The sequence below is a fragment of the Pyrus communis genome, chromosome 3, assembly GCF_041283825.1.
Source record: "Pyrus communis isolate YQ-2024b chromosome 3, ASM4128382v1, whole genome shotgun sequence".
Taxonomy (NCBI): Eukaryota; Viridiplantae; Streptophyta; class Magnoliopsida; order Rosales; family Rosaceae; genus Pyrus; species Pyrus communis.
The window spans coordinates 13,742,656-13,761,098 of NC_142567.1; the positions used below are offsets into that span (position 1 = coordinate 13,742,656).

The 18,443-nt window shown below is 39.3% G+C and overlaps 1 protein-coding gene across 1 annotated transcript in view; it reads right to left on the reverse strand.

The window, feature by feature from the left end:
• Window positions 1-1,760: 1,760 nt before the first annotated feature.
• Window positions 1,761-18,443, reverse strand: part of LOC148697991 (uncharacterized) — a 59,128-nt gene continuing 42,445 nt past the window's right edge. Inside the window, exon 4 of the mRNA XM_088690350.1 lies at window positions 1,761-1,766. Within this exon, the coding sequence (XP_088546476.1) occupies window positions 1,761-1,766 (6 nt within the window). The remainder of the gene's footprint in view (window positions 1,767-18,443) is intronic.

Sequence of the window (18,443 nt, forward strand, 5' to 3'; positions counted from 1 at the left end):
CTGGACGAAATTAAGTTATTACTTGACTCAAAACACTTAAAAACATCAACTAAATTGATTTCTAACTAATCTAACGCTTTAAATTAATGGGGGAATTGGTTTTGACGAAAATTAAGTAAATTAAGACAAGGACAAAGAAAACAGATTCTTTAGACTAAATTAGGTGAATTGATGAATGATGGGCTATGACACACCCTGACCGAGGTCAGGGCGTGCTGGCCGTCACGTGGAAGTGACGCAGCCACGTGCACAGTGCGGAAGCTAATAAAAATAGTAATACAAATAGTGCGAATAAATAAAAACTAGCAACATAAGGTGATAAAACAAGTGCTAGCGTAAGTGAAACGCTAAGTTCAGAGCATTAAGTCTACAGCAGTCCAAAAGAAAAATAATTCGACAACAGTACACCCGAAGGTGACCCTACGCTGGTGAGTATCTGTCAGAAATGCCGGGAAAGCCCTCTGGGAAACCACCGAACCTGCTAGACAACTAGAACCTGGAGGGGCGCAAAACAAAAGCGTGAGTGGGCAAAAACAAAGCTTTTCGAAAACCATTTAGAAAAATTCATTCTAACCCCTCGCCGTAAAACCTGTATACTTCCCAGAAAATAAACATATGTACGTATGTATATAGATATGCCAATCATGCTCAAGAGTATGCCATGTCGAAACCTCAGAATGAAATGCAAGTGCTCAGGTATAAATCATAACAATAACATATAATCTGGCAGCCGGAGTCACCTAACGTGACCTGTACGGCTGCATGTAGAGCTCAAATCTCAAACGCAATAACTGAACCTGCCCACGAGTCGGAACCACCTAAAGTGGTCTGTACGACAAGCCTGGGTGTAACATATATATACGCTCAAGTGCTACGATCACGTGAAGGTTGTGAGAATAATCGCGGGTCACCTACGAGTCGGAACCACCTAATGTGGTCTGTACGACATGACTGTGCACCTAACTTGGATCCAAGCTAAGCGTGTGGTGCGGGAGGTGAACATCACGTGAAGGTCTGTGCCCTACTCTGGGCGGGAGCACTAACACCGGGGGTGCAGGTTATGAGCTCTCTAAGCATCTCAAACCACTACTGAATATAAACATGAATAACACTTACCTGGCACTTACCTGTGCGTCCACAACACCCAATATGCATATGTATATATATGCAACTAATAATGTAACTAACGATGCACAACCAACGATAATATAATGCATGGCATATGGCATATAATAATTCAAATCAATTTCTGGGAAAATATAAGTATATAGGTATATACGGAAAACCAAAAGCCCACTCACTGGTATGTGGAAGGGTCGTAGCCCCCCTGCCTCGAGTGACCACGCTCGTCCTCAGGATACGTATCACTTATATGCGAAACAACTACAAAAACGTTAATTTTAAAGCACATAACCAACTTCTCGTAATAACTTCTCATACATTGCTCGAATTGGACAAATGAATATACCAACGTGCTCTACACAACCTCAGGATCACGCCCAAATTTTTAGAAAAATTTTTCACCGCCGCACGCGCCCCACGCGCAGGCACGTGCCTGGCACGCTGACGGCGTCAACTGACGCCGTAGGGAATATTCCGTTAGTTCTAACGGATTCCGTTAACGGCGTCAGGAATATTCCGTCAGACTTGACGGAATATTCCGTCTCCTTCTCCGGCGCCGGAAAACTGGAAAAATTTCAAACGTTGATATCTCGTTCGTTTTTCACCCAAATTTGACAAAATTACTACCAATTTGAAGCTTAGACCTAGGAGAACACGAATATACCACTTTTAAGGGTTAAAAACCACGAGATCTCACCTGTCACCACACTCCAATTCCGCCCAACTTCGAATACGGCGATCCCGACGTCCAATTCCTTCAAACGAATTACTCCGAGACTCCTTGGGACCTCACCAAGCTACCTACAAGCTTCATTTTCCTTAAAACGTGAGAAATCACGTGTGTATGAATAGTACCCCAAATCGGACTTCGTGAAATCGACGTGAAAACGGTGGTTTTCTTACCTGAAAATGGTACAGCTGCACTCCTCCCAGCCTCACGAGCTTGAATGTGGCCTTGGTTCCCTCGATCTGGAAAGGTTTGATAGGTTTTGGGTGTGCGTCCGTACGTTTTCAAGGGAAATAGGAGGAAAGGGGCTCGGGACAATCACAGGGAAAGGGACAGAGGGTTAGGGAGAATGACAGTGTGAGTGTGTGGCCCAACACATGCCAACACCACACAAAACAACCAATAACGTAAAGGGAACGAACTAGGGGTAAAAGTGTCTTTTCACACGTACGTTTTTGATATTTTTGGGACGGGTTGTCACAGGCTAACTAGAGGGTTCTTCTCCACACATGACACACTTGCATTCAAATTGATTTCCCATTGCTTCTTTCAATAAATCATGAAACTCAATACCCCAAGTTAACCGTGAACAGCACTTTTTTAACTTTCAAGTTTTCCTTAAGTTATTGAATTGGATGGGAATGCGCATACAACAACTCAAAACATTATCTAAAAGTCCCTTACGTGAAAAGCACAATAAAGGTACAATCAAAGATCATTAAGTTTCATGAAAACTATAAGTATTGACAAGGCAATTGTTACTATGAAAAGCATGAAACTTTTGCCAAGAATTCACTTAATGCGATCGTCGATAAACGACCTCCACTACTTGCAAATATAAGGTTATAACTATTAGGTGAAATTCCCTTATATTTTAGCTTCAAATCCCTGCATGAAAAACTAAGTGGCCACCTTAATCAACACACAAGAATGAGTTATCAATCAAACAGTTAAGCAAATTGAATTCACAACTTATGAAATAACAATTGGATGTAATCAATTCATCTTGCAAGCATAATCATGGTATTGAATAGCCCCCTAGCCAAAAGGCTTAGTTCCTCATGTTCACAAAACAAAGGAAAACAGATTTATACATTGTAAATATAAGAAAGAGAACACCTAAATACTCCAACGATCCAATGTTGAACAGCTAGAATCTTCGAGCAATCTTCTTCCTCTCCTTGGCTACGGCACAAGAGGTTCTGGCGAGTTTAGGGGGTTATGGATGATGTAGAATGATGGATTTAGGTTTGGGATGGATGTAGGGGACGGCAAGGGTTGGTTTTGGGCAGAAATTATGGAGAATGGTGAAGTATGGATGTGTTAGAGGGATGGGATGATTTTCTGGCGTGAATGATGAATGAATCCCCCCTTGTGGCTGCAACAAGGATGTTTATTTATAGGATTTCAAGAGTTAAAACCCTAGGTTATTTAGGTAAACAGAAATTAAGTCAAAAGCTTCTAGAAATAGGAAATCAAATCAGAAATTTAAAGGAAACTAACTAAAAGTTGCGGCAATGGCATAAAACACAAAAGGAATGTGTTTTAATGCAAGGAAATAGGAAAGAACCATCTCCCTTGCACGGCAAGGAAGAGGAAAGGTCAAGGGAGGTGCGGATGTGATATAGGAAAGGTTTAAATGTCCTAAAACTAAAGGAAACACGGTTCCCTTGCACGGCAAGGGATGATGAGAAAGGGGAAGTTGACATGGTGCACGGCAAGGGAAGGAAAAATGCAAGAGACCTTTGTTTTGTGTCCTAGAATGCATATGAAGTCTTCAAGATAGGAAACCCTGGGCTTAACTTTCCTACTTCAAGTAGGAATCCTTGTGTGATTAGGAATCCTCATCCAATTAGGAATCCTCATGTGAGTGGGAAACCTCCTTCAATTTGGAAACCTTCTTATGATAGGATTCCTTGTCGACTTCAAGTCTTCAATTATGTCCAATCCTTGTGCTCCAAGCATGTGATGATCATTCCAAGCCCAATTTTGCTCCAAAAGGCACCAAAATGCATCTTTTCACCAACTCCATCATATGAACCTGAAAACACACAAAAGAAGCATAAAGGACTAAAATAACTAAGGGAACACAATGTAAATGCACGAGAACAAGCCAATTAAGTCGCATAAATATGCTCCTATCATCAAGGTGATTGCTTTGGTCGTTTCGAACCCTCCCTTTGGGTTTGGAATAGTAGAGCTTGGGAGCTTGCCTTGGTCTCGGAATTGCCCTACAAAATCTGCAATCTGCCCAATTTGTTTCTCCAATTGATCCACCATTTTTTCTTGATTTTGCATTACTTTGGCTTGATTCTCTTGTCCCTGAGACAAATTAGTTAGTAACTTAAGAAGTGTATCATTGTCTAGGGACGTACCTGAAGCATTTGGGGCAGATTGTTGTGGAGCATGTGTGGGTGCGTATGGCTTAGTGAAGAAACCCGGGGGTTGTTGTCTAAAGCCTCCTTGTTGTGGTGGTTGTTGGGGCTCCCTCCACTTGAAGTTCGGGTGGTCTCTCCAACCTGGATTATATGTGTTAGAATATGGATCGTTCCTTGGTTGGTTTTGGCCTTGAAATCCAATTGCATTTGCACTTTCCCATCCACCATTTTCAATTAGTTGTGGGCACTTCTCAGAAGCATGTCCTTGGATAGAACACACTCCGCATACAATTGGTCCTTGCATCCTCATTCCTTCGGCCATCTGAGACACAATGGAAGTAAGATTAGCTAATTGTGAATGAATGTCGGGTGTGGAACTTACCTCATTAACTTGCTGCCGTGGGGCTCCTCTTTGGCCTACTCCTTCGTATTGTTGAGCGTTCAACGCTCGATTAGCAATTAAGACCTTGGCAGCCATGGGTGTCTTGTCCACCAATGCTCCACCCGCCGAGGCATCAAGCATTTGACGTTCAATTGGTAGGAGCCCCTCGTAGAAGTATTGTAGAAGTAACTCCTCCTTCATCTGATGCTGTGGACAAGAAGCAACAAGTGATTTAAAACGTTCATAATATGTAGGAAAAGATTCACCTTCATCTTGCTGAATTCCACTTATCCTTTTACATAGAAGGATGATTCGAGAAGTTGGGAAAAACTTCTCCAGAAATGCCCTCTTCATACTCTCCCATGATGTGACGGTTTCGGGAGCTATTTCATACAACCAATCTTTGGCTTTGTCCATTAAAGAGAATGGAAAAACCTTCATCTTCAAAATACTTCCATCGACGTTGACGGGAGTCATGCTTGAACACACCACCTCGAATTCTTTTAGATGCTTGTTCGGATCCTCCATGGACAACCCATGGTATTTCGGAATATGGTGGAGCAAACTTGACTTCAACTCGAACTCTTCGGTCTTCCCTTAGGCAGGCGGGGGATATTGGATACACAAAGGTGCGGCATTATCCAATCCCGAAGCAGAAAGCTCCTTGAGTGTCCGGTTGTCCATGGCCATGCCTTGTGGTTCTTCAAAAATCCTTGCCGTGGCTTCCTCTTCCCCTTCTAGGACTTGTTCTTCAAGGTCAGGTTCCGGGGTTTGTGGATTTGATTCGTGTTGCTTCCTCTTTCGTCTCAAAGTCCTCTCAAAATCGCTGTCAAAGTCCAAGATATTCTCACGAATCGGTTGAGAACTCCGAGTCATACACTAGTACCTAAAACAAGAAAAACAAAACAAGGTCAGAAACTTGAACAAATTAAAATAAACAGAAAGTAAACAATCCAAGGGATTAGCAAAGTTGCTAATCCCCGGCAACGGATTCAAGCATGCAAATCAAGTAGGCCTCCCTAATCAACATACAAGAGTAAGTTATCCATCAAACGGTTAAGTAAATTGCATTCACAATTTATGAAATCACAACTGGAATTAATCAACTCATATTATAAACGTAATCATGGTGTCAAAGCATCCCCTAGCTAAAAAAGGTTTAGCCTCTCATGTTCACAACAGAACAAAGGAAAATAGAATTAAACATTGAAAACAAAAGATAGATTACACCTAAATGATGCGAAATATATAAGCACACAAATTAAAACCCTCTTTTGACAATTGTAGTATATGAATAAGTAGGGATCGTTCTAGACCGGGGATTAGGAGGGATTGCTAAATCACTTGAAAACTGACTCAAAAACGTAAAACAAAGGTTAAAACACTAAACTAGACTCAAAGAATACAAAACTAAACAATAAAACACTAAAACAAACCAAAAGACTGAAAACAGCACCAAAACACTCAAAACTGCCTTAAAAACACAATCTGGGCAGTTTTGAGCACTTACACTAATTTGGACGAATTTGGGTGATAAATTGAATCAAAACACTTAGAAACACAAACTAAGACACTTTCTAACTAAATTGAATGAAGGTTCAATGTGTATGGATGGTTGAATGAAGGTTTGAATGTGTATGAATGGTGGAAGGATTGATGGAAGGCGGCGGCAAAGAAGGGTTGTTTCTGTGAAAGAAGGCAGATTGTATATGAGAGTGATTAGGGTCAATGAAAGGTTCAGCTTAGGTATTTATTTGGGAGCAAGAATCCCTAGAGTTTATTACATAGTTTAGGAAAGGATTTAGACCCCAAATCCATCAGGAAAATGAGTCATAAAGTTAGAAATAAAAAGGGAAAAGGAAAGGTAATTTGCAGCAAAGGATAGGAAAAAGGAAATGTGCTTTATTTCTGAAACTAGGCAAGGATTTTGGAATAGAAAAGGTATGTGAGATGTGGCTGAGTTTGAGGTGAAAAAGGAATGTGCTTTAATGACTTAAAATAGGAAATAAAGACCTCCCTTGCACGGCAAGGAAGGGAATCACCTATGGGATGCACGGCAAGGCACTTAGGTTGCAAGGAAGTTTGGTTTATGTCCTAGAATGTATAGAAGTCTTCAATGATGCTGAAACAAGGAGTCTTTAAGGATTAGGAAAGGTTAAACCAAAATAGGAAACCTTGGCTTAACTCTTCTACTTCAAGTAGGAAACCTTCTTTGACTAGGATTCCTCTTTTGATTAGGAATCCTCTTGTGGTTAGGAATCCTCTTGTGATTATGAATCCTCTTGTGATCAGGAATCCTAACACCTTTAGGTCTTCAATTTCGTCCATTCCTTTTGCTCCAAGCATAAGCTATTCATTCCAAGTCCAATTTTGCTCCAAAACGCTCCAAAATGCACCTTTTTGCTTCCTTAGCCATGTGAACCTAAAAACACACGAAAATAGCTTAAACTACTAAAATAACTACGAACTAACAACATAAATGTACGAAAACAAGCTAAGTCGCCTAAATATGCTCCTATCAACATGGAAATGAAACAAGGGAAGAAAGAACTCTGAAAGTCTCCAATGGGTGCAGATTTCTTGCGGCACAAGATGGTCTTTCTCCTATGGAAGCCACGACACTACTTCTCTCTAAGAATTGCGGTACAAAGTCTATTTCTGAATGGATGGTGTGTGGTGTGAATGAATGAATGATTTGAAGGATGAATGGCTGCCTAGGGTGTCTAAGGGGGCGCGGCACGATAATAGGCATATATATATAGCAAGGCCGAAACCCTAGCAATCAGATTTAGGGTTAAACCTAGCTAATACAAGTGTTTAGGGACCCTAAGTTGTGGCAAGGGTTTGGGAATTAAGTCTTAGCCTAATTAATCTCAGATATGGACTTATACAATCCAAATCCAAGAGAAAAAGGGCCAAATAAAATCCAAATCCAATCAGAAAAAGGTTTAAGAATTTTTGTCCAAAAGTGGGCCTTCTAGAAACTAAGTGTTTTATGGCTGATTTTGGGTGTTCTAGAAGGCATAAAAAGGGGGGGGGGAGGTGCGGCACTCTTTTAGGGTCAGATAGGGCTTCTAGAAATTAGGTTTTTAGGTCCACTTGCAGCTAGGATTAAGGTGGAGCAAGATTAGGTTAGGATAAGATAAGGTTGAATAAGGTTTTGGATAATGTTTCCTCTTTTCTTGCACTTTCCTTATCTTCTTTGTCATGAACTTTCCTTTTCTGATTTGTAGCATGTTCCTAGCCTCTTTTGACTCCAAATTCGTCCATCCACCTTGCTCCATATACAAGCTATCCATAATAAGCCCAAAATTGCTCTAAAAGGCTCAAAATTGTCTTTTCTTGCCAACTTTATCATTAGGACTGATAGGAGCATATTTATGCGACTTAAATGGCTTGTTCTCGTACATTTACGTTATGTTTCATTAGTTATTTTAGTACTTTAAGCTATTTTCGTGTGTTTGTAGGTCCAAAGGGCTAAAGGAGCAAAAAGATGCATTTTGGAGACTTTTGGAGCACTTTTGGGCTAAGGACGGATAGCTTATGCTTGAAGCCAAAGTGTTGGACGAAATTGAAGACCTAATTGGAGCCAAAGTGTTGGAACCTTGTTCTCTTTAGTTTTAGGACATTTAAACCTTTCCTAATCCCAATCATGCCATGCATAACACACATCCATTCTAACACATTGTCATTGCACATGCATTTCCTTCATTAGTTAACCCACATGCACTTATCACTTATCATCACCACATATCATATCACTTAATCACTTATCACTTATCATCACCACTTAACCACTTATCATATCATATCACTTATCACTTATCACTTAACATATCATCCACCTACTTCACCTACAACATCCACCTACTTCACCTACAACATCCACTTCACCTACAACATCCACCTACTTCACCTACAAATGACATAGCCATATGTTCCCTCCACTACTCCTATAAATACCCTTGCATTCATTCATTCATGGACATCTCATTTCATACACAACACATTACAAACACATTCTCCCTTCCCTAGCTGTGAGCTTCCCATCTCTCCCCTTATAATCCAAACACCATTTTTCCATTCCCCTTCCACTTCTCCACCACTCCTCTTCCATTCCACACTTCCATCCCCCAAACCAATTATCCCTAGACCTTATGCTACAATAAAGAGGAAGAGAAGAGAGCCTAAACGTTCATACAATTCAAGTTTGAGTTGTTGGAATGTTTAGGTGTTTCTTTGATTTCAATGTTTAAATTCAATTCTCTTTGTTTGTACGTATGAGGAATGGAAGAGAAGAGTGCCTAAACGTTCATACAATTCAAGTTTGAGTTGTTGGAATGTTTAGGTATTTCTTTGATTTCAAAGTTATAATAAACTAAACCCCCTTTAGCTAGGGGGTGATTCGAAATATATGTTTATGCTTGCATTTTGATTTGATTAATTCTAATTGCGTTTCATAAGTTGTGGTTCAATTTGTTTAACCGTTTGATTGATAACTTATTTATGAATGTTTATTAAGAATGCGCGCTTAATTTTCGTGCATCAATATGACGCTAGAATATAAGTGAGTTTCACCTAATAGTTACGAACTTATATTCACAAGTAGTGGAGGTTGCTTATAAACAATCGCGTTAAATAAATTCTTGGCATAAGTTTCATGCGTAGTCCATAGTAACGAATGCCTCGTCAACACTTAAAGTTTTCATGATGCGTAATGATCTTTGATTGTATCTTTATTGTGCTTTTCACGTAAAGGACTTTTGGAGAATGTTGTGAATTGCGTTGCGCTAACCCATCCAATTCATTAACGTAAGGAAAACTTGACGGTTAATTTAAGCGGACCTAATTGACCCGGGGCGTTGAGAATTAATGATTTGTTGAAATGCAATTGGAAATCGTTTTATTATGCAAGTATAACATATGTGGAGATGAACCCCGTAGCTAACTTTCCATCCATTTGTTCTTTCTTTTCTTGTTTCTGTTTTCATGTTTAATTTAACTTGTTATTCAATTATGTTAAACATGTGAAACTATTTTCTTTTTAGTTAGAGGCGAATTTGAAGCCATGGACATATGTTGGTTATGATTTGATTTACTCCAGTTATGAATTCATGAACTTTAGATGTGGGTTACTTTTCTGTTTTGATTAAGAACTTGTTTATGTATGTGGGTTGAGGGTCGACACTTAATTTGCATGCCTAAGACTTGATGCTAGGATATAAGGGAATTTCACCTAATCGTTATGAACTTATATTCATGAGTAGTAAAAATCGCTAGTCACGATTGTGTTTAGTAAACCCTAGGCTGGATTAACATGCGTATTCCGTAGTTATGAATGCCTAGTCAATGTTTATGATTTCCGTTGAACTTAATGATCTTTGTTGAATGTCTCTATCATGCGTATTCCATGTGAGAGACTTTGATTAGGAATAATTTGGTTGTAATGCGTATCCCATTCAATCCAATGAATCTAGGGAAATCTGAAGGTTAATTTAAGCGGACCTAATTAACTTGGAGCATTGTCATTCATCGTTTGTTGAAGTCATTACTGGGAGTCAAATTATATGCTTATGTTCATGTGTGGATAAGGAACCCTCTAACTAGTTTTTCTTCATTCTATTCCATCAATTTCGTTTGTACAATCTGTTTTGTTTCCAAGTTTCTATTTTAGTTTAATTTCGTCCAAAACCAATCCCCCATTTATTTTAAAGTGTTAGATTAGTTAGAAATACATTTATTTTGTGTTTTTACGTTTTTTTGAGTCAAATCCAAGTGATTAACAATCCCTCCTAATCCCCGGTCCAGAACGATCCCTACTTATACATATACTACAATTTGACGAAAAGAGGGTTTAATTTGTGTGCGTATAAATCTCGCATCAAGGACCTACAAACAAACGAAAATAGCTTAAAACACTATAATAAGTAGTAATTAGCTCACTAAATGTAAGGACATAACATAACTAAGTAGCATAAATATGCTCCTATCAAATTCCCCCACACTTAGCTTTTGCTAGCCCTCGAGCAAAATGAAATAAACAAACAACCAAAACACAACCTAGACCTTCCAACATTATCTCAGGGATTTCCAATGCAACTTGACATATTAAAGATCACCGCTCACATAGATTTTAGTAATCCCTACCCTCAAGCATATACTTAATCATAGTTACCACTCACTAGCTCGCATTTCATCAATTAAAACATGATTTTGAATGTAGTAACATGCCTTAGAGAATCCTTCAATTCCTCACAAGATATACTCTTTATTTTCACATAGATTTTCTAACTACACTCCCTACACTAGGTATATGTGAGAAGATTGATGTAAACATGTAGACGAACACTCACATAAGTTATAACGAGGAAAGCATTTTCTGGAATTATGACAATGACATGTATATGATCTCATGAATGGAATGCTACTACTTAGACGCGAGAACCAGAGATACCATATGCTCAAACCAATTTTAAACTCCACATATTGAAACACATAACAATCAAGATAGAAGTCTAAGGGTTGTAACGGGGCTAAGGTGTTGGCTAACAAGGAAAGATAGAGGAAACAACCATTCTCAAAGCAATAGTGAGGAAAGTAATGAATTAGGCACTTAGAATTCCCTTTAGAATGCAGAAAACTACATTTTAAACACAATGGGAGATTCATGCAATACTTAGGGTCAAATTCAAACTTTTTGGACCCTTCTTTCAACAATCAACACTTGTGAGTTCATTCTCACTTATTTTCAACTCCCTTTTCTTTCTTTTCTTCTTCTTTTTCTTGTTTTTCAAGTTTTTTTTTTCTCTTTTCCCGTGCCTCCTTTAAGACTTTGGCACACACATACACACAAAATCCCTTCCCCCACACTTGTTTTCTACAAGAATGTCACTCAAAAGGAATTCCTTCTAAGTCATGCTCCACTATACTTCAAGAACAAGGGTATGGGAAGTCCTATTCTAGGCTAGGTTAGGGGGATGTGGGTAACAAAGAAAATAGGCTAAACAAGGCTCAAAGGGGGTTAATCCTACAATACAAATGACAAGGGTGGATTCGGCTATTTGGCTATGGTGGTGACTACTAAACAAATTCATCTTGTTATTTGCTATGCTAATCAATTTCATGCTTTGAATGAAACGGGTATGAGTTCTATTATTTGGAACTATAGTGATGAAACGCATTCTAAGTAGCAACCAAGCAAAGAATGATGAGATCATGCAACAACTTTAGAAAACAAGAAATCAAGATTAATAACTCTCCAAAGAATGTTTAAGCTCAAGTCTCTCAGGGTTGTAGCGTTAGTTTGAGTTTCTTCCTTCAAGCATGTTACAAAAACTGATTTTTTTTTCTTTTGTGATTACATGTGAATTCGTAAATGTCAACTACAACTAAGCATAAACCAAAGAGCATATCAAACTTCCATCCGTGTTTGTAACTTTCGTTAATAGTCAAGCAATTAAAAACCAAATCCTCATCATTGTGTTGGAAGGTACCCTAAGACACATAAAAACAAAAACGACTCTAAAAACAACACTTTTTGGGTTTTTAAAACACTCTTTTTTGATTTTTTTCAAATTTTCGGATTTTCGGTTTAAGACACATAAAAACACTTCAAAACACACTAAAAACAGTGAAAACAGCTTTAGAAGTATGGGTGATAAAATCCAGCGAATTTTCATGCAAAAACACCTTGTTTACCCCCCCCCCCCACACTTAAACCAAACATTGTCCTCAATGTTTTAAGCATAGACTCACAAGCAAACAAACAAATAACGCAACTAACAACATGACAAGCATGGCAAAGTAAAAGCAATAGAGAGTAGGGTTTAGGAACGCAAATCTGGTTATGGAGCTAGAGTTCCATCATCTCCTCGTTTGAACACATGGGTTGCCTCCCACGAAGCGCTTGCTTTAACGTCTTCCAGCCGGGCGATACCTCCTTTTAATCTTCACTAGGGCTCACGGCATGGAGGGGTATGTCCTCCACGGTATGCTTCTTGAAATTCTCGTAGTAGGGCTTCAACCGGTGTCCATTCACTTTAAATTCATGTCCCGTCTTCAAACTTTGAATTTGGACTGCACCATGAGGAAAGACATTAGTAATAACAAAAGGACCTATCCATTTAGAACTTAATTTACCTGGGAACAAGCGAAGGCGAGAATTGAAAAGTAACACTTTCTGCCCAATTGAGAATGTCTTGCTCCAAATCATCCTGTCATGGTAAGCCTTTGTTTTCTCTGTGTAAATGCGCGCATTCTCATAAGCCTCATTCCTTATCTCCTCAAGCTCATTCAATTGAAGCTTCCTATGACCTTCAGGGGCATCTATGTCCATATTGAATGTCTTTACAACCCAATGTGCTTTATGCTCCAATTCAACGGGTAGATGGCATGGTTTCCCATAAATGAGCAGAAATGGAGACATCCCAATTGGTGTTTTGTAGGCGGTACGATATGCCGACAATGCGTCATTCAAACGCAAGCTCCAATCCTTCCGAGTTGGCCCAACGGTCTTCTCTAAAATCTGCTTGATTTCTCTATTAGAAACCTCGGCTTGCCCGCTTGTTAGAGGATGATAAGGTGTTACCACCTTATGTGTGACATTATATTTCTTGAGCAATGCCTCTATGGTCCAATTACAAAAGTGAGAACCTCCATGACTTATAAGAAGCCTTGGCATTCCAAATCTTGCAAATATGTTAGTTTTCACAAATTCTGCAACCACTTTGGAATCATTAGTCCAGGTGGCTTTAGCTTCCACCCATTTCGAAACATAATCAACCGCAAGTAAAATATAAACACAACCATAAGATGAAGGAAAAGGACCCATAAAATCAATGCCCCAAACATCAAAGATTTCGATAGAAAAGATGGGATGTTGCGGCATTTGGTCTTTGACACCTATATTGCCCGTTCTTTGGCAACGATCACAAGTCACACAAAAAGTTCTAGCATCCTTAAATATAGTAGGCCAATAAAATCCATATTCTAAGACTTTATGTGATGTTCTTTAAGTGCAAAAATGACACCCACATGCATAAGTGTGACAGAAAGTTAAAATTGAATTAAACTCCGTTTCATGAACACACCTACGTAGAATCTGATCAGGGCAATATTTCCACAAATATGGTTCATCCCACACATAAAAACATGCATCGTTTTTAAGTTTATCACATTGGTGCTTGTTTAAGGTGCTTGGAACTTGTTTAGACATAAAATAGTTCACTAAATCGGCATACCATGGTGCACTTACCTCGATGGACAGCAATTGCTCATCTAGGAATGTCTCTGGGATAGGCACGGCATCCTCCTCATGCACCATATGGCTCAAGTGGTCAGCCACCACGTTTTCACTTCCTTTCTTGTCCCGGATTTCGATATCGAACTCTTGAAGGAGAAGCATCCAACGAATAAGCCTTGGTTTGGCCTCCTTCTTCGTAAGTAAGTACTTCAACGCTGCATGATCAGAGTAGATTATAACTTTAGTTCCAAGTAAATAAGAACAAAACTTATCTAAAGCAAAAACAACAGCTAGAAGTTCTTTTTCCGTTGTGGAGTAGTTCGATTGAGCATCATTTAGGGTCCGGGATGCATAGTATATGACATGCTTCTGCTTGTTCTTCCTTTGGCCTAAAACAACCCCTAATGCATAATCTGAGGCCTCACACATAAGCTCAAAATGAAGGCTCCAATCCGGTGGAACTATGATAGGGGTCGAAGTAAGCATCTCCTTTAGGTGTTTGAAGGCCTTCTCACATTCCTTGTCGAACTTGAATGGTACCTTTTTTTGGAGAAGTCGGCATAGGGGTTGGGAAATCTTAGAAAAGTCTTTGATGAATCGCCTGTAAAATCCTGCATGTCCAAGAATAGAACGAACCTCTCTAACCGAAGTAGGAGAGGGTAAGTAGCGTACAAAATCTATTTTGGATTTATCCACTTCAATACCCTTGGCCGAAATAATATGTCCTAGAACTATTCCTTGTTTTACCATAAAATGACATTTTTCCCAATTTAAAACAAGGTTAGTTTCAATGCATCGTTTCAAGATTAATGTGAGATTATCTAAACAATCATCAAACGAATCACCAAACACGCTAAAATCATCCATGAAAATTTCAATAATCTTTTCTACAAAATCTGAAAAGATATTTACCATGCATCTTTGAAAGGAGGCTGGTGCATTACATAAACCAAATGGCATTCGACGATAAGCAAAAGTACCAAATGGACAAGTAAAAGTAGTCTTTTCTTGATCATCTGGAGCTATAACAATTTGATTATATCCCGAATAACCATCAAGAAAACAATAAATAGAATGACCGACTAACCTTTCAAGCATTTGATCAATGAATGGCAAAGGGAAGTGATCTTTCCTTGTGCTGGCGTTGAGCTTCCTATAGTCAATGCACACTTTCCAACCTATTTGGATACGGGTTCGCACAAGCTCATTCTTGGCATTCTTCACCACAGTCACTCCGGATTTCTTTGTCACATCTTGAACCGGTGAAACCCAACGGCTATCCGAGATAGGATAGATCACCCCACAATCAAGAAGCTTGATAATCTCATTTTTCACAACTTCCATCATTGGAGGGTTGAGCCGGCGTTGAGCCTCTCTAGTTGGTTTAGCCCCCTCCTCTAGAAGTATGCGATGCATGCAAGTTGTAGGACTAATACCCTTGATGTCGGCCAAGGTCCATCCTATGGCCGTTTTGTGCTCTTTCAACACCCGAATCAATTTCTTCTCCTCCATTGCCGTGAGGGATAAGGAAACTATGACGGGCAACGTCTCATTTTCTCCCAAATAGACATACTTCAAATGATCCAGCAATGGTTTAAGCTCAAGAATGGGTGCCTGAATCACTGAAGGTAACAACTTGTTAGTAGAAACAGGAATTGGAATTGGGTTTGGAGGCTTACCAAAGTGTTGTGGCAACGACTCAAGGGTAGCAACCATCTCGGCCTCATCTTCACATGTAGGCACGGCATGGAATTCCACATCCATGCCGTGGGTTTTATCATCTCCTGCCCCTTCGTTTTTAAGTCCCATTCCTTTAGTAATGGTCGTTTCAAAGGGATCCCTCTCCAAGGAGTCCAGATAATCCTGCGCCAATGAATCAAATATATCAATAGAAAAACAAGAATGATCATCTTTAGGATATTTTATAGTTTCAGAAAGTTTGAAATCAATAACTTCCCCATCAAGTTCCATTGTTAATGTCCCCTTGAACACGTCTATCTTGGTGTGGGCCGTTTTCATGAAAGGTCTCCCAAGGAGGATCGGTAATGGGATAGAATGGGCCGAATCTTCCATGTCAAGCACATAAAAGTCTACTGGGAAAATCAAATTGTTAACCTGCACCAAAACATCCTCCAAAACTCCTTTTGGATATGCATTAGAACGATCGGCTAATTGAATAATCACACCATCATTTTTAAGCTCTCCTAAGTTCATAGATGCATAAATTAAGTAAGGCATGACATTAATTGAAGCTCCTAAGTCTAACATAGCATGTTCAAACTTTGTATTTACAATAACACAAGGAATTGTAAAACTACCCGGATCTTTGCATTTAGGTGGTAGTTTCCTTTGTAGCACTACAGACACATTTTCACTTACCTGGACCACCTCTTTGTTTGAAATCCTCTTCCTCGTTGTGCAAAGCTCTTTTAAGAATTTGGCATACTTAGGAACTTGCTTGATTGCATCAAGGAGGGGAATGTTGACTTGAACTTTCCTAAAGGTTTCCATAATGTCCTTTTCACTTTCCTCCTTCTTTGATTGCCTAACCCTGCTAGGAAAGGGCACGTTTAGTGGAATAGAACTTGACAAAGTCGAATTTGAACTTACCTTGGTGGTGTGGGACGGTTTTGGGAAAATAGGGAGCTGCGGCAAGGTTTGTTCCACCCTTGCCGTGGCTTTGTCCAATGGCTCCTCTTTGAGCAGCAGCTTTTCGTCCTCTTTGTGGCTTGATTTGGTTGGTTCGAGGTTAGTTCCAACTTCCTTTCCACTTCTCAAGGTGATAGCCTTAACGGTTTCAAAACCTCATTTTGGATTGACGATGGTTGAGCTAGGTAGTTTGCCTTGGTCTCGGAATTGTCCTACAAACTCCGCTATCTGCCCAATTTGTTTCTCTAACTGGTCCACCCTTTTGTCTTGATTTTGCATCGCTTTGTTTTGATTCTCTTGCCCCTGAGACAAATTGCTACGTAATTTAATAAGTGTATCATTGTCTAAAGACGTATTTTGGTTATTTTGGGCAGGTTGGGATTGGTTTGGATTGGAGTTGTATGGCTTGGTGTAGAACCCTGGGGGTTGTTGCCTAAAGCCACCTTGTTGTTGAGGCTGTTGAGGCTCCCTCCACTTGAAGTTTGGATGGTCTCTCCAACCCGGATTGTATGTGTTGGAATATGGATCATTCCTTGGCTGATTGTGGCTTGGAAATCCAATGGCATTTGCACTCTCCCACCCCCTATTCTCAATCAATTGAGGGCACCTTTCCGAAGGGTGTCCTTGGATAGAACATACACCACATACAATTGGTCCTTGTATCTTCATTCCTTTGGCCATCTGAGACACAAGAGAAGTAAGATTAGCTAATTGAGATTGAATGTCGGATTGAGAACTTACCTCATGCAATTGTTGCCGTGGGGGGTCCCTTTGCCCAAGTCCTTCATATGGTTGTGCATTTAGAGCACGGTTTGCAATTAGGGTCTTGGCTGCCATATGAGTTTTGTCCACTAATGCACCTCCCGCCGAAGCATCGAGCATTTGCCTTTCAATGGGAAGAAGGCCTTCATAGAAGTATTGAAGTAGAAGCTCCTCCTTCATTTGATGTTGAGGACATGATGCAACAAGGGCTTTAAAACACTCATAGTATGCCGGAAAAGATTCTCCTTGACTTTGTTGGATTCCGCTAATTTTCTTCCTCAAGAGAATGACTATTGAAGTAGGGAAGAACTTCTCCAAGAATGCTCTCTTCATAATCACACCATCATTTTCTCCAAGAATGCTTATAAACAATCGTGTTAAACAAATTCTTGGCATAAGTTTCATGCAATCATAGTAACGAATGCCTCATCAACACTTATAATTTTCATAGAGCGTAATGATTCTTGCTTGTACCTCTTCTATGCATTCATGTTGAGGACTTGTGAGGAATGTTTTGAATTGTCGCATGCATCATCCAATTCAATAACGTTAGGAAGATTTGAAGGTTAATTAGTGCATCACGGTTAACTTGGGGTGTTGAGTATCATAGTTTATTGAAATGCAATTGGAAATCATTTTATTATGCAAGTATAACATGTATGGAGATGAACCCCTTAGCTAGGTTCCCATCCATTCAATTCCATCAAATTCATCTTTACATTCTGTCTAGTTTATTAACTTGTTTCGTTATTTCAATTCTCGTCAATTTAAAACCCCCCTTTACTTTCTTGTTCTTTAGTGTTTAGACTTTGTTTAGTTTATGTATTAAAGTGTTTTGATTCAATTTATTTCCCAAAATTCGTCCAAATTCACCAAAGTGCTCAAAACTGCCCAGAAAGTGATTTTAAGGCTGTTTTGAGTGTTTTGGGTGATGTTTGAGTCTTTTGGTTTGTTTTAGTGTTTTAAAGTTTAGTTTTGCATTCTTTGAGTCTAGTATAGTGTTTTATATTGTGTTTTTACGTTTAATCAAACCATAATCTTAAATTCGTCCAACATTGGGTTTAAGGTTAGAAACTGCCTAGTTAGTGTTTTTAGGCAGTTTTGAGTCCTTTGAGTCTTTGTGAACGTTTTTAACTTTATTTTACGTTTTTGAGTCAGTTTCCAAGTGATTTGCAATCCCTC